The sequence below is a fragment of the Nesoenas mayeri genome (genome assembly GCF_963082525.1).
Source record: "Nesoenas mayeri genome assembly, chromosome: 26".
Taxonomy (NCBI): Eukaryota; Metazoa; Chordata; class Aves; order Columbiformes; family Columbidae; genus Nesoenas; species Nesoenas mayeri.
In genome coordinates this window covers 6,135,544-6,150,225 of record NC_137552.1, presented here as the reverse complement: position 1 = coordinate 6,150,225, position 14,682 = coordinate 6,135,544, and the positions used below count along the sequence as shown (strand labels likewise).

General features: G+C 69.1%; 1 protein-coding gene across 1 annotated transcript; it reads left to right on the top strand.

Annotated features, from left to right (window-relative positions):
- Position 1: 1 nt before the first annotated feature.
- Positions 2–12,393, top strand: COL1A1 (collagen type I alpha 1 chain; the record flags this gene model as incomplete). Its single annotated transcript, XM_080359762.1, has 42 exons — positions 2–145; positions 1,400–1,453; positions 1,623–1,676; positions 1,770–1,823; positions 1,904–1,948; positions 2,177–2,230; positions 2,329–2,373; positions 2,520–2,573; positions 2,874–2,972; positions 3,061–3,105; positions 3,180–3,278; positions 3,473–3,526; positions 3,615–3,722; positions 3,965–4,018; positions 4,211–4,309; positions 4,542–4,595; positions 4,673–4,771; positions 5,035–5,088; positions 5,289–5,342; positions 5,446–5,499; positions 5,624–5,677; positions 5,835–5,879; positions 5,969–6,067; positions 6,737–6,844; positions 7,177–7,284; positions 7,374–7,427; positions 7,526–7,579; positions 7,675–7,782; positions 7,856–7,909; positions 8,251–8,304; positions 8,479–8,640; positions 8,792–8,899; positions 9,033–9,140; positions 9,305–9,378; positions 9,476–9,583; positions 9,786–9,839; positions 9,947–9,992; positions 10,320–10,427; positions 10,507–10,789; positions 11,065–11,255; positions 11,329–11,571; positions 11,654–12,393. The coding sequence occupies 42 exons, from the start codon at positions 2–4 to the stop codon at positions 11,798–11,800; spliced, it is 3,747 nt and encodes a 1,248-aa protein (XP_080215888.1). The 3' UTR covers positions 11,801–12,393.
- Between the last annotated feature and the right edge of the window lie 2,289 nt (positions 12,394–14,682).

Below are 14,682 nucleotides of genomic sequence, written 5' to 3'. Positions count from 1 at the left end.
TATGGCGGGGTCCCTGGTGGTGCAGACCCCACGGGGGCACCTGCGGCCCCTCACCCCGCTCTCCCTCCCACTGCAGAACTTCGCTCCTCAAATGTCTTATGGCTACGACGAGAAAGCCGGCGGCATGGCCGTGCCCGGCCCCATGGTGAGCGCCGGGGCACACGGGACCCGTGGGGGGCACGGCGGGGATGGGGGGTGTGAACCAGGCGAGGGGCTGGGAGCACATCCCGTGCCTGCGGTGCTGAGGTGGGAGGGATGGGAGGGACTGGTCCTGGAGGTGATGGGGATGGAGATGGGGTGGCAGTGGGGACAGGGATGGAGTGGCGATGGGAACAGGGATGGGGTGGTGATGGGGACAAGGATGGAGTGGCGATGGGAACAGGGATGGGGTGGTGATGGGGACAAGGATGGAGTGGCAATGGGAACAGGGATGGGGTGGTGATGGGGACAAGGATGGAGTGGTGATGGGGACAGGGATGGGGTGGCAGTGGGGACAGGGATGGGGTGGCAGTGGGGACAGGGATGGGGTGGCGATGGGGACAGGGATGGGGTGGCAGTGGGGACAGGAATGGGGTGGCAGTGGGGACAGGGATGGGGTGGTGAGGGGGTGGCGATGGTGTAGCAGTGTGGACGAAGATGGGATGACAAGAGGGACAGGGAATGAGTGGTGATGGGGACAGGGCCGGGGTGGCAATGGGGACAGGGTGACATGGCAGCCACTCATCACCGCTCTCTGTTCTTCCAGGGCCCAGCTGGTCCCCGTGGTCTCCCCGGCCCCCCTGGCGCCCCGGTGAGTGTCGCTCCCTTCTGGGGTCACGCAGCCCCACGGGTGGGACAGGACGGGACATCCCACCCCTCCCAATGGCCATGGAAACACGTGGGGACGCGTGTCCTTGTGCTGCCACCAGGGTCTTCAGGCTCAATCTTCTCAATTTCTAACCCATTTTTTCCTTTATTTGTTTCTTTTTTCCCACCGGCCTGCAGGGTCCTCAAGGTTTCCAAGGTCCCCCTGGTGAACCCGGAGAACCTGGTGCTTCTGTGAGTCCTGTCACCGCCCCCCAGCCTGGCACCCTGCGGGGCTGGGGACAAGGCCACCAGCTCCCAGCGCTGGCCGTGGCCACGCTGTCCCTGTGCTGGGAGCCGCGGGACAGGGCTGCCGCGCCGGCACTGCCCAGCCCGGTCACAGGGGACAGCACCCTCACCCCACCCTGCATCTCTCCTAGGGTCCCATGGGTCCCCGTGGTCCCGCCGGCCCCCCTGGCAAGAATGGAGATGATGTAAGTGGCCTCAGGATAGGGTCCCCCCCCGAGTTTGGGGGTTGGTGGCCCTGGCAGCCCCGAGGTGAGCAGGAGCCACCTGGCCTGGGGACGTGCCACCAACGCAGGGTCCCTCTCCTTAGGGTGAAGCTGGAAAGCCCGGCCGTCCCGGGGAGCGCGGCCCCCCCGGCCCCCAGGTGAGATGGTCCTGCTGGGGTCCCCTCCCCGGGGAGGCACAGGAGGGGACACCCCCACCGTGCCCTGCCTGGGGCAAAGCGAGGACGTGACAGCAGCCGTCTGCCCCCCCGGGGACAGGGTTGCGGGGACAGACCCCGAGCGTCCCCATCACCCCCGCTTCTCTCCTAGGGTGCGCGGGGTCTCCCCGGAACTGCTGGTCTGCCAGGCATGAAGGGTCACAGGGTGAGTCCCCCCCGCCTGCAAGACTTGGGGGAGCGGGGAGCCCAACCTCGATGCGGGTCTCCCTGACCGCCCCCCCCGCCGCCTTTTCCGCAGGGTTTCAGCGGTCTGGACGGTGCCAAGGGCGAGCCAGGTCCCGCTGGCCCCAAGGTGAGGAGCAGCAGTGTCACCCTGTCCCCGTAACGCCACCGCTGCCCCCCCGCAGCACCCAACCTTGTCCTTTCTCATAGGGCGAGCCCGGCAGCCCCGGCGAGAACGGAGCCCCCGGGCAGATGGTGAGTGAGCGGGGTCCGGCCGCGGCCAGCGAGCGGGACGGGGGCCGAGGCGTGATGGAGAAACAGCTCGTCCTTGGGCTGTTCCCAGGGATGGGGACGGGGGTTCCACCCCTTGGAAACGTCACTGCAGGATGGACTGGGGGGGCGGGGGGCACATGGGCGAGAGGAGGCCCCAGAAGGGTAAACTGTCTCCCTTGGTGACAAAGACGTGTCCTCTTCTCCCCCCAGGGTCCTCGTGGTCTTCCCGGTGAGAGAGGCCGTCCCGGTCCCTCCGGCCCTGCTGTGAGTACCCGGGTTGGGCAGGGATGGGCCCCCTGCCCGGGGCGCTGGGGGCTCCTCTGCTGCCGTGGGCACCGCTAACGGGTGCCTCCCCCCTGCAGGGCGCTCGCGGTAACGACGGTGCTCCCGGTGCTGCTGGTCCCCCCGTAAGTAACCCCCGACCCACCGGCTGACACCGGCGCCAGCTCCGGTTCCTCCTGGTGACATCCCGTTGAGCTCCACCGGGGCCGGCAACCCCCGGCACCACCTGTGAGGTGGGGTCCCCCCAACACGTGTCCTGTCTCCCACCCAGGGTCCCACCGGCCCCGCTGGCCCCCCCGGCTTCCCCGGCGCTGCTGGTGCCAAGGTAGGAGCTGCCTGACTGTCCCACCCTGGGTGGCGCCTCCTGAGCTGGGAGAAACTGGCGGGAACTGGGCGCGTGGAGCGGTGGGGAGGACGGGCCGAGTCTCGAGTGGGTTCCCCACGTGGCCCAAACCTGAGGAACCTCGCCGCGCCACGGGCCTGGTGTTGGCGGGACAGCGGGCGCCCCCGCCGGGCCGGGCCCGGTCCACGTCCCCCGGCTCTGCCGCCGGGCGCGGAATCAGCCCCTCGGGGGTTCAGGGCGGCCTCGCGCTCACGGCTCTTCCTCCCTCCTCTTCCTCCCCAGGGCGAGACTGGTCCCCAGGGTGCTCGTGGCAGTGAAGGTCCCCAGGGTGCTCGCGGTGAGCCCGGCCCCCCCGGCCCTGCCGGCGCTGCTGGTCCTGCTGTAAGTGCCATCCGACAGCTCCTCGCCCTTCGGCCTCACGTGCTGCTGGCCCCGCGTAACCCTCCTCCTCCTCCTCCTCTCTCCGCAGGGCAACCCCGGTGCTGACGGTCAACCTGGTGCCAAGGGCGCAACTGTGAGTGTCCCTGCCCCCCGGCTCTGGGATGAAGGTCCGTGCTGCTCCCTCACCGCCTCCTCTGCCTCTTCTAGGGTGCTCCTGGCATCGCTGGTGCTCCCGGCTTCCCCGGCGCCCGCGGCCCCTCCGGCCCCCAGGGTCCCAGCGGCGCCCCCGGCCCCAAGGGTAACGCTGTGAGTATCCCAGCCCGTGGGCCGGGGCCGTTCTGCTCCTGCGAGCTGCTGTCCCAGAGGTGTCCCCTCTGGTGTCCCTCCCGCAGGCACGGGATGGTGCTGGGGGCTGAGGGCTGAGCGTCCCCCCCGCGGTGGGATGCCGTCGGGGCTCCCTGTGCCCATCGCTCTGCTGGTAAACGTTCTCCTTTCCCCAGGGTGAGCCCGGTGCTCCCGGCAACAAAGGCGACACTGGTGCCAAAGGCGAACCTGTAAGTGACCCCCCCCCCGCCTCCCTGGGGGCTCGGCCCCTCCTGGCTGCCGTGCCCCCCCGGGTGCTCATTCCCCGCGCCCCCCCAGGGTCCCGCTGGTGTCCAAGGTCCCCCCGGCCCGGCTGGCGAGGAAGGAAAGAGAGGAGCTCGCGGTGAGCCCGGCCCCGCGGGGCTGCCCGGCCCCGCCGGCGAACGGGTGAGTGCCCCCCCGCCATGTCCCTGTCCCGGTCCCATCTCTGTCCTCCTCCCAGCGAGCAGCGGCTGAGACTCGCCGGTGCTCCAGAACGGGCCCCGCAGCGGCGACATCCCCAGTGGAGCGTCTCAGCAGGGACACCAGGCTGCTCCCACCGGTGGCCGGGTCCCACAGTGGCACATCCCACCCCAGCACCCCCGAGGTCACTCGTGTCCCCACACTGACCCCTCTCCTGTCCCCCACAGGGCGCTCCCGGCAGCCGTGGTTTCCCCGGTGCTGATGGCATCGCCGGTCCCAAGGTGGGTGCCCGCGTCTCCCTCCTGTTTGGGTGAGAAACGGGAAAGCCGTGTCCCCGGCGGCGCAGTGGGGACACCGTGCGTTTGTCACCCATGCCCACGCGGTGGCGGAACTGGCTCTGTGCTGCCGCCACCTCCGGCAACGCGGCTGCAGAACGTCCTGCAGCCGGGGTGACCTCTGTCCCCCCCACCCAGGGTCCCCCCGGCGAGCGCGGCTCCCCCGGCCCCGTCGGCCCCAAAGGATCCCCCGGTGAAGCCGGCCGCCCCGGAGAACCCGGCCTCCCCGGTGCCAAGGTGAGCGCGGGGACTCGGGACACACCGGCTGCGGTGGCAGCGAGGTGCGCGAGACGCTGGCACGGCCACCGCGCTGGTGGCCCCGCTCCAGGGACAGACAGACGGCGGCTGCCGCGCCCCGTGCCGGGGGAGGAGCCGCTTCCGGGGATGCCGGAGCATCTCTGGGAGTGCTGAGCTCCTGACCCCCCCGGCGCTCCCTGAACCCCCCTAAACCCGCCCCGCTCCCTTGCAGGGTCTGACTGGAAGCCCCGGCAGCCCCGGTCCCGACGGCAAGACTGGTCCCCCGGTAAGTGGCCCCGCCGGTGTCCCGTTTCCCCCCGCTTGCCATGGGCGCTGCTAACGGCGCTCGCTCCCCCGTGACAGGGTCCCGCTGGTCAAGATGGTCGCCCCGGTCCCCCCGGCCCCCCCGGAGCCAGAGGCCAGGCTGGTGTGATGGGTTTCCCCGGTCCCAAAGGTGCTGCGGTGAGTGCGGGGGACGCTGCCTGCGGGGGAGGTGGGGATGGTGCCCCACCGGCCGCTGCCACCACCCGGGAAGGTGGCTGCGAGTGGGATGTGGCTCCCGTGGCGCAGGGACCCGAGGGGGCGGCTCCGGGACGCGTCCCCCGGGGATAGCGATGCTGGTGCATCCCCCGACCCGTCCGAGCCTGCGGGCTCCTGCCCGTCGGTGTCACCGTCCCGTCAGTGTCACAGTCCCGTTCTGGTCTCACTCTCTCTGCTGTTTCCAGGGCGAACCCGGCAAACCCGGTGAGAGAGGAGCCCCCGGCCCCCCCGGCGCTGTGGTGAGTACCCCCGGCAGGACCCCTGCGCGGGGCTGGGGCGGGGCCAGCAGGGAGGTGACAGGGCCAGCAGGGAGGTGACAGGGCCAGCAGGGAGGTGACAGGGCCGCGGTGCCTCTGTCCCTCGGAAGACGCTGCAGCCCCGCTCGGGGCAGTGCCGGGTGCGGCTGGCGCTGAGTCCCTCCCCTTGTCCCCCCCTGCAGGGTCCCGCTGGCAAAGACGGTGAAGCTGGAGCCCAAGGTCCCCCCGGCCCAACCGTGAGTATCAGCGAGCCCGCGGCCACCCACGGCCACGCGCGGCCACTCGAGAGCGGGCTCGGGAGCCCCCTGTGCCCCCCCACACTCATCCCCTCTGCCCCAGGGTCCCGCTGGAGAAAGAGGTGAACAAGGTCCCGCTGGTGCTCCCGGCTTCCAGGTGAGGGACGTCCCTTCCCTTGCGAGGGGACAAACCCGCCCAGGTGGGGGTGACATCGCCCCTGTCCTCGTCCCCTTTGGTCACCTGCCTCTGTTGTGCCTCATCGCTCCTGTTCTTCCCCCAGGGTCTGCCGGGCCCCGCTGGCCCCCCCGGCGAGGCTGGCAAGCCCGGCGAGCAGGTGAGTGCGGGGGCGTGACCACAGTGCGGGACTGTCCCTGTCCCTCCCCACCACCCGCCTCCCAGCCGGGCTGGGGCTGTTGGGGTGATCCCTGCGCACCCCGAGGCGCTGGGGACCCCCTGCCCTCCCGCGCTGACTCTGCATCCCGCTCCCGCAGGGTGTCCCCGGAGACGCCGGTGCCCCCGGTCCCGCCGGTGCCAGAGTAAGTTGACCCCTATTTGATGCCCAGCTGGTTCTGGCCCCTCGTAGCCCCCACCCCCCTGACGGCCTCGGCCTCCCTGCCCCCTCCAGGGTGAGAGAGGTTTCCCCGGTGAACGCGGCGTCCAAGGCCCCCCCGGTCCCCAAGGTCCTCGTGGTGCTAACGGTGCTCCCGGTAACGATGGTGCTAAGGTGGGTGTCTGGGCCCAGGTGACGGGGACTGTACCCAGACAGGACTCTGGAGGGGTGGATGTGAACGGTGCGGGGGGTGGGTTTGGCTTCACCCCCTTGGCTGGGGCACATCCCAGGGGATCGGCCCCTGGCGGCGAAGGGGGAGGGATGTTTCTGTGACTGGGACGGTGCTGTGATGGGGACGGTGCTGTGATGGGGATGTGGCTGTGATGGGGAGGGTGCTGTGACGGGGAGGGTGCTGTGACGGGGAGGGTGCTGTGATGGGGAGGGTGCTGTGATGGGGATGTGGCTGTGATGGGGATGTGGCTGTGATGGGGATGTGGCTGTGATGGGGATGTGGCTGTGATGGGGAGGGTGCTGTGACGGGGAGGGTGCTGTGATGGGGATGTGGCTGTAATGGGGATGTGGCTGTGATGGGGAGGGTGCTGTGATGGGGATGTGGCTGTGATGGGGAGGGTGCTGTGATGGGGATGTGGATGTGATGGAGAGGGTGCTGTGATGGGGATGTGGCTGTGATGGGGATGTGGATGTGATGGAGAGGGTGCTGTGATGGGGATGTGGCTGTGATGGGGAGGGTGCTGTGAGGAGGATGTGGATGTGATGGGGACGTTGCTGTGACGGGGACACACGGCTTCACTAACACCCATTTCCTGTGTCTGCTCCTGCCAGGGCGATGCTGGTGCTCCCGGTGCCCCCGGGGGTCAGGGCCCCCCTGGTCTGCAGGGAATGCCCGGAGAACGCGGTGCTGCCGGCCTGCCAGGCGCCAAGGGTGACAGAGTGCGTGTCCCCAAAATCCTGACGCTGCTCTGCTCCTGGTCCCCCCTGTCTCCCCACATTGTCCCCTCGGAGCTGGATGTGCTCCTGTAAGCCAAGGGGGGGCAGCAGCCCCCCTGGGAAGGGATGCCCAGTGCCACCTCTGTCCCCAGCAGCGTGGCCCTTGGGGACGGTCCCTGCGCACGAGCTGAGCCCAGCTCTGCCCCCCAGCCCGGGAGGAGGAGGAGGAGGATGGTCCCAGCCCCTCCTGGGGGGTGAAGAACCAGGGGAGCCTTGGGGGGTGAACCCCTGGCAGAGACCTCCCCAGGTAACCCACCATCATCTTCCTCACCCAGGGCGACCCTGGTCCCAAAGGTGCTGACGGCGCTCCTGGCAAAGACGGTCTCCGTGGTCTGACCGGCCCCATCGGCCCCCCCGGCCCCGCCGGCGCTCCCGGTGACAAGGTAGGGCCGCCCTGTGCCCGGGAAGGTGTGCCCAGGCGCCACCTGCGCCCCGCGGCCTTCCCCTCCTCTGACCTCCCTCCCCTTTCCAGGGTGAAGCTGGTCCCCCCGGTCCTGCTGGTCCCACTGGTGCCCGTGGTGCTCCTGTAAGTGCCCCCCACCCCTGCCGGTGGCCCTGCCGCGGGTGACCGTCCCTTCGCTGATGTCCCGGCCTGGGTGACACGGTTTTCGCTCTCCCTCCCAGGGTGACCGCGGCGAGCCCGGCCCTCCTGGTCCTGCTGGATTTGCTGGCCCCCCCGTAAGTGCGATGGCCTCACTGCCCCCTGCTGCAGGGGCCCGATCCTGCCCCGTGGGGCGACGCTGAGCCCCCCGCTGATGCTGATCCCCCCGCAGGGTGCCGACGGCCAGCCTGGTGCTAAAGGTGAACCTGGTGATGCTGGAGCCAAAGGTGACGCCGGCCCCCCCGGCCCTGCCGGCCCCACTGGCGCTCCTGGCCCCGCTGTAAGTTGCGCCCCCACTCCCAAGCGCCGGGGTGCAGCCCCATGGCACAGCTCACCCCGCTGCTCCTCCTCAGGGTGCTGTTGGTGCTCCTGGTCCCAAAGGTGCTCGTGGCAGCGCTGGACCTCCTGTAAGTACCGCGCCGTGCTGGGGAGGGGGCGTGGGATCCCCCCGACACAAACGCCTCGGGGTGGCCTAAGTGCCCGCTGTGTTCTGCTCCATCCCCACAACACCGTGGGATAGAGGGAGCCGCAGCCCCCACCCCCCAACCTGGGGTGGATGGAACTGAGAGAAGGGGGGGTGCCTTTATCCCCCCAGACGGCCCCATCTCCCCCCAGATGGCCACTTGCCCCCTGGCTACCCGCGCTGGGGCTCCCGCGGTGGCCCCGAGCCAGGGACTGTCCCCGGCCCCGCTCTGCGGCGGCGACGCCTGGACACAGCCCCAGTAACTCCAGTTTCTCTCCCTTCCAGGGTGCTACTGGTTTCCCTGGTGCTGCTGGAAGAGTTGGTCCCCCCGGCCCCTCTGTGAGTACCTGGGGAGGGGGTCACGGCTGCTGGTGACAGGGACACGGGGCGGGAGGTGCTGGGCACCGTCCGTTTGGCTCCGTGTGCGCCCGGTCCCCGCTGGCACGGGGACACCCTGGCCACCCTTCGGCTGGGGGGTCCCGGGCTGCGCCTGACGGCATCGCCTCCCCCCAGGGAAACATCGGCCTCCCCGGCCCCCCCGGCCCCAGCGGGAAGGAGGGTGGCAAAGGACCCCGCGGTGAAACTGGCCCCGCTGGCCGCCCTGGTGAGCCCGGCCCTGCCGGTCCCCCCGGCCCCCCCGGCGAGAAGGGCGCTCCCGGCGCTGACGGCCCCATCGTAAGTCACCCCCCCGTCGGACGCGCTCCGCGGAGCCGGGGGCGCCGGGCAGCCCCGCGCTGCCCCAGCCTGGCGCCCCTCGGCCGGCCCCTCCAGCGAGGGCGACCCCGTCGCTGCCGCCGCCCTGAGGTGCCGCGTGTCCCCCGCACAGGGCGCCCCCGGCACCCCCGGACCCCAGGGCATCGCCGGCCAGCGCGGCGTCGTCGGCCTCCCCGGACAGCGAGGCGAGAGAGGCTTCCCCGGGCTGCCCGGCCCCTCGGTGAGTACCGGGGGGCTGCGGGGACGGACGGTGCTGGGAACCCCCCAGGGTCCAGCTCACGCGTGTGACGGCCTCGGCCGCGACCCCGGGGGGGACGCTCAGTGTGACACCCCCCGGCCTCTCTGCTCTGCAGGGTGAACCTGGCAAGCAAGGTCCCTCCGGCTCCCCCGGCGAGCGCGGCCCCCCCGGCCCCATGGGCCCCCCTGGCCTGGCTGGACCCCCTGGTGAAGCTGGACGTGAGGTGAGTGTTGGGGGGCACAGGTCCCCCACATGGGCTTTGCTGCACCGAGGACTCACCCACCCGTGGCACCGACGGACGCTGCAGCCGATGTTCGGCAGGGCCCGCACTGGGCTGAGCAGGATGGTGCCCCCAGGCCCTCATCACCCCCTCGCCCCCCTAACGAGGGGTCTCTGCTCCTCCCCAGGGTGCTCCCGGTGCTGAAGGTGCCCCCGGTCGTGATGGTGCTGCCGGTCCCAAGGTGAGTGGGCTGGGGAGGGGGCTGGGGGGTACATGGGGATGTCCTTGCGCACACCAACCTCTCTTCTCCGTCCTTTTCCTCCTCCTCTTCCTCACAGGGTGACCGTGGTGAGACTGGACCCGCCGGCCCCCCTGGTGCTCCCGGTGCCCCCGGTGCCCCTGGCCCTGTCGGTCCTGCTGGCAAGAGCGGAGACCGCGGTGAGACCGTAAGTGACACTGTACCCAGTGCCCCCCGGGTCCCCCCGTTATGGAGCACGGGCCCACCCCCCACCCCGGCACAGCCCCGCGGCTGGAGGAGCTGCCCCGGGACACCAGGCGGGCGCCCGCCACATCGGGGTGACGCCGCCCTGCGCTGGGACAGCAGAAGGTGGAGGATGCGCTGACCTGTCCCCTTCTCTCCTGTCCCAGGGTCCCCAAGGTCCTGCCGGCCCCCCTGGTCCTGCTGGAGCTCGTGGTCCTGCTGTGAGTTGACGTTCTCCATCCTCCTCGGTGCTTCTGCATCCCCGTGGGCGCGGGGACAGCGGCTGGCCTGGACCCTGCTCAGCATCCTCCTCCTCCTCTTCCTCCAGGGTCCACAAGGTCCCCGTGGTGACAAAGGTGAAACTGGCGAACAAGGTGACAGAGGCATGAAGGGTCACAGAGGCTTCTCCGGTCTCCAGGGCCCACCCGGTCCTCCTGTAAGTCCTGGGGGTGACGGTGGCCGCGGGACGTGTCCCAGGCCCCGGCGCACGCGAGGCGCTGACAGGCGTCCCTTGCCTTGCACAGGGCTCTCCCGGTGAACAAGGTCCTTCTGGTGCTTCTGGTCCTGCTGGTCCGCGGGTGAGTCCCTGAGCCCCCACCCTGGTCGCTGCAGCATCGCGGGGGTCCCCGCGCAGCCAGCGTCCCGCTGCCACCGGGCTGCTCTGCCCGGGGGGCCGTGGTCACCCCGCTCCTCTCCCGCAGGGTCCTCCCGGCTCCGCTGGTGCTGCCGGCAAAGACGGGCTCAACGGGCTGCCCGGCCCCATCGGCCCCCCCGGCCCCCGCGGTCGCACCGGTGATGTCGGCCCCGCCGTACGTATCAGCCCCTTTGCCACCACCTGCCAGAGCCGCCCGCCTTCGTCGCCTGCTCACCGTCATCCTCCTCCCGCAGGGTCCCCCCGGCCCGCCCGGCCCCCCCGGTCCTCCCGGCCCCCCCAGCGGCGGCTTCGACTTCAGCTTCCTGCCCCAGCCGCCCCAGGAGAAGGCCCACGATGGCGGCCGCTACTACCGAGCCGACGACGCCAACGTGATGCGCGACCGGGACCTGGAGGTGGACACCACCCTCAAGAGCCTGAGCCAACAGATCGAGAACATCCGCAGCCCCGAGGGCACCCGCAAGAACCCGGCCCGCACCTGCCGCGACCTCAAGATGTGCCACGGCGACTGGAAGAGCGGTGGGTGTCCCCGCGTGCTGCAGGATCCTCTGAGCGCGTCCCTCTGTCCCCTCCACCTGCTGCTCACCTCCAGCCTTCCTCCACCCCCCAGCTGCTCCTCTCCTCCATCTTCATCCTCCCTCTCTCACGGCCGCTCTTCACCTCCACCCACCATCCCGTCACCCTCGTGTCCCCCAGCTCGCCCGTCCCTGCGCCCTCTGTCCCTCCCACGCGCTCCTCCCCCCCGTCCTCCCACCGCCCCGTCCCCTCCCTGACCCGCTCCCTCTGCCCCACAGGTGAATACTGGATCGACCCCAACCAGGGCTGCAACCTGGACGCCATCAAGGTCTATTGCAACATGGAGACCGGCGAGACCTGCGTCTACCCCACCCAGGCCACTATCGCCCAGAAGAACTGGTACCTCAGCAAGAACCCCAAGGAGAAGAAGCACGTTTGGTTCGGCGAGACAATGAGCGATGGCTTCCAGGTGAGCAGGGGGCAGCGAGGGGGGTGACGGGTGACAACCAGCTCTGCGGTGCCTGACGCCTCTTCTCCGGCAGTTCGAGTACGGTGGTGAGGGCTCCAACCCCGCCGACGTCGCCATCCAGCTGACCTTCCTGCGCCTGATGTCCACCGAGGCGTCCCAGAACGTCACCTACCACTGCAAGAACAGCGTCGCCTACATGGACCAGGACAGCGGGAACCTGAAGAAAGCGCTGCTGCTGCAGGGAGCCAACGAGATCGAGATCCGGGCCGAGGGCAACAGCCGCTTCACCTACGGCGTCACCGAGGACGGCTGCACGGTGAGTGCCGGGGCGGGCACGGGGGGCACCGCGGGCGCGGGGGGGCATGCTCGGGGCCGGGCTGATCCTGACCCCCCCGCAGAGTCACACCGGCACTTGGGGCAAGACGGTTATCGAGTACAAGACGACAAAGACCTCCCGCCTGCCCATCATCGATTTGGCTCCCATGGACGTTGGCGCTCCAGACCAGGAATTCGGCATCGACATCGGCCCCGTCTGCTTCTTGTAAACTGGACGCCCCACGCGTAACAGGAGAGAGTAATAATAATAATAATAATAATAATAAAAAAAATCAAAAAACAGCCAAAAAAAAGGAGAAAATTTCACATGGACTTGAATTTGTGTCAGTTTCTATCCAGCATCTCTAAGACCATTTGCATTTCCGTAAAAGAAAAACAAAAACCCCCTCAAAAAAAGCATTAAAGGAAAACCAAATAAAAAATAAATGACTTTTCAAACCAAATCCGCAGGAAGTGGGTTCGCTTGCTTGCCCCCCGCCCCCCGGCCGGACCCGCCCCCCGCTTCTGCAGCTCATTAGCACGTTAATTTCCTGCCGCAAGGAAGGTGCTCGGCTCCCGGTTCGGCTCCGTTGCTGTTCTGTGCCCGCCCCGGCTGAGCCCCGCTCTGTCCGCGCAGGCAGCGCCCCCGCGCCGGGAGCGGCCCCCCGGAAGGCTACCTCACCCCCCGCTCTGCTTCGGGGCTATGGGTCGTGGTTTCAATTTTGGGGCTGTTTTTGTTTCATTTCCAGTAGTTTGAGCTTCGTTTGGAGATTTCCAGGCGCGCCGGGACTGTCCTGCCGGGTCCAGAGCGAAGGTGCTAATGTCGTGCCGATGTCCTGCCGGCGTCCCCCGCCCGGTTTGTCGCTCTGTTCACCTTCTCTTGTCTCCCCCGCTCAGGGTCTCTCGGGAGTCGCTGAGGTTTCTTACCCAGGATCTTTATCCTCATTTGTTATTTTATTTTGTTTAATTCTCTCTCATTTCGGTCCCGCAACACCCGAGCCGGGACCGCGTGGTGCTACAGCCTCCCAGGACGCGGCGCAGCCTGACCTGTGTCACTTTCCCTCTGTCCCCCGCTGTTCTTTGCTGCCCAGCTCCATTGTGAATGTTCTAAAGGTGCTATTTAAGCCCCCGTCCCGCAAAGCCCGGAGCAATGTAACGCAGAACCAAGCAAACTAGACCTCGAAAGGGAAAAAGGACAAACCGCTTTCCAGGTGGATCTTCAGCTCCGCTCTCATCTTCCGGCAGCTTTTCCTCCATCATCATCCTCCACCCACCCCGCACCCGGCGCGGGGGCGCGAACCCCGGCCGGCCCAGCCCGGCGGCTCCGCGGGGCCGGTCCCGGTCCCGGTCCGTGTGTATTATAGGAATTTGAAATTGTCTGGTTTTATTATTTTTTCTGACTGCTGAAATAAAGCATGTGAAATGATCCAACAAACCTGGGGTGCTCTTGGCCGGCGGCTCTCGGGGTCCTGGGGGGTTCCTGGGGGGGTCCTGGGGTTCCTGGGGGTGCGGGACCCTCATCCCGGTGCCGGTTGTTCCCGCTCCGCTCCCACCGCGCGTCTGCGCTCCCGTCCGTCCGTCCGTCCGACCCCCCAGCCCTTCTCCTCCTCCCCGCTCAGCCCCCCGCTGCCCTGGCGGGAGAGGAAGGAAGGGGGGACCCACCCCCCAGCCAGAAGGGCCGGGCTGGGTTTGGGGGGGTAAGAGCCCTGCGAACCCGTGGTGAAGGGGACTTTGTTGTGTGCGCCTCCCCAAACGGGGGGAGAACCGGGGCCGTGGGGGACAGCGGGGGGAGGAAGGGGGGCTGGGGACGCTCAGGCCACGCCAGGCGGGGGCACACAGCCCAGGGTGCCCCCCCGAAAGCAGAGCTGGGGGCACACAGACGTTGCAGCTGGGTGAGGGGGGCGCAGGGACGCGCCCCGAAATTTGGGGCGGGGGGTCGTGCTCGCCCCGAGCTGCAACAGGCATGGCACGGGGGGGGGGTGGGGGGGGTGGTGGTGCCCCCCCAGCACCGCCCGTGCCCACTCGCGCGGTGTCGGAGCCGCCGCGTGTGCCCGGGGGGGCTGTGCCCCGCGTGCTGCGCTGCCCCTCCCACCGCACCTGGGGGGCACGAACGGGGGGGCAGCGGCCCCTCAATGCCACCGTTCTCCCCTCCCGTCAATGCGGCCCCTTGTTCCTCCCGGCCCCGTGTTTTCCTACCCCCCCCGGCGCCCGGCCCCGGCGAGGGGGGGTGCGGTGACAGAGGCTCTTTCTTTGGCTGCGAGGGGCCGGGCTGGGCCGGGGGACCCGGGGGGGGCCCGGGGGCTGCACCGTTGAACAGCAGCCGGGGCCGCGGGCGAGATCTGCCGGCACGGGCACCCAGGTGAGCCGGGGTTGGGGTGCTGGGGGTCCCCGGGGCTGCACGCGCCCCGTCCCTGTCCTTGTCCCCAGCCCACTCCTGTCCCTGTCCCTGTCCCCAGCCCGCTCCTCGCCAGCCCCTTCCCCGCCGTGGGGGGCAGAGACCTGGCAAAGCCCATACGCGGCTGCAGGCAGGAGCCCAGCAGCAGCCTGCACCCCAAAACCTCCTCCGGCCCCCCAGACAACCACGGCCGTCAGGGCCAGGCTGGGATGATTGCAGTGGTCCAAAAACACAGCAGAAAAGCCGCTTCTTATTGCTAAACTGCTACTTTATCAGCCAACCCCCCCCATAGCCCCTTTCCCACAGCAGGGACCTTGGGGGGGGTCACCCCTGGGGAGGTGACAGCAACAAGGCCACCAACATTACCTGGAGAAAGAGCAGAACATAGCTTATTCCCCCCAGGAAGGAGATGAGATGTTCCCCCCGCTCCTATTTAAGCATTTCCCCAGGCCCGGTGGGACAGATGGGGTGGGAGGGGCAGGGAACAGGACACAGGTGTCCTGCATTGCCCCACTGATGCCTATGGGTGCTGATGACACCCCAAGTATTGGTAGCCCCCCCAGTGTCCCAGGCAATAGCCCGGCAGCGTCAGTGCCCGGGAGACAGGCGGCCACCCAGCTGGCTGAGCGCTGTCCCCCGAAAGTCCCCCCGCGAGCACCGTGACACCCCTTCTCCATCCCACCGCTGGTGCTGTCACCCGGGGACCCCCGCCCCGGC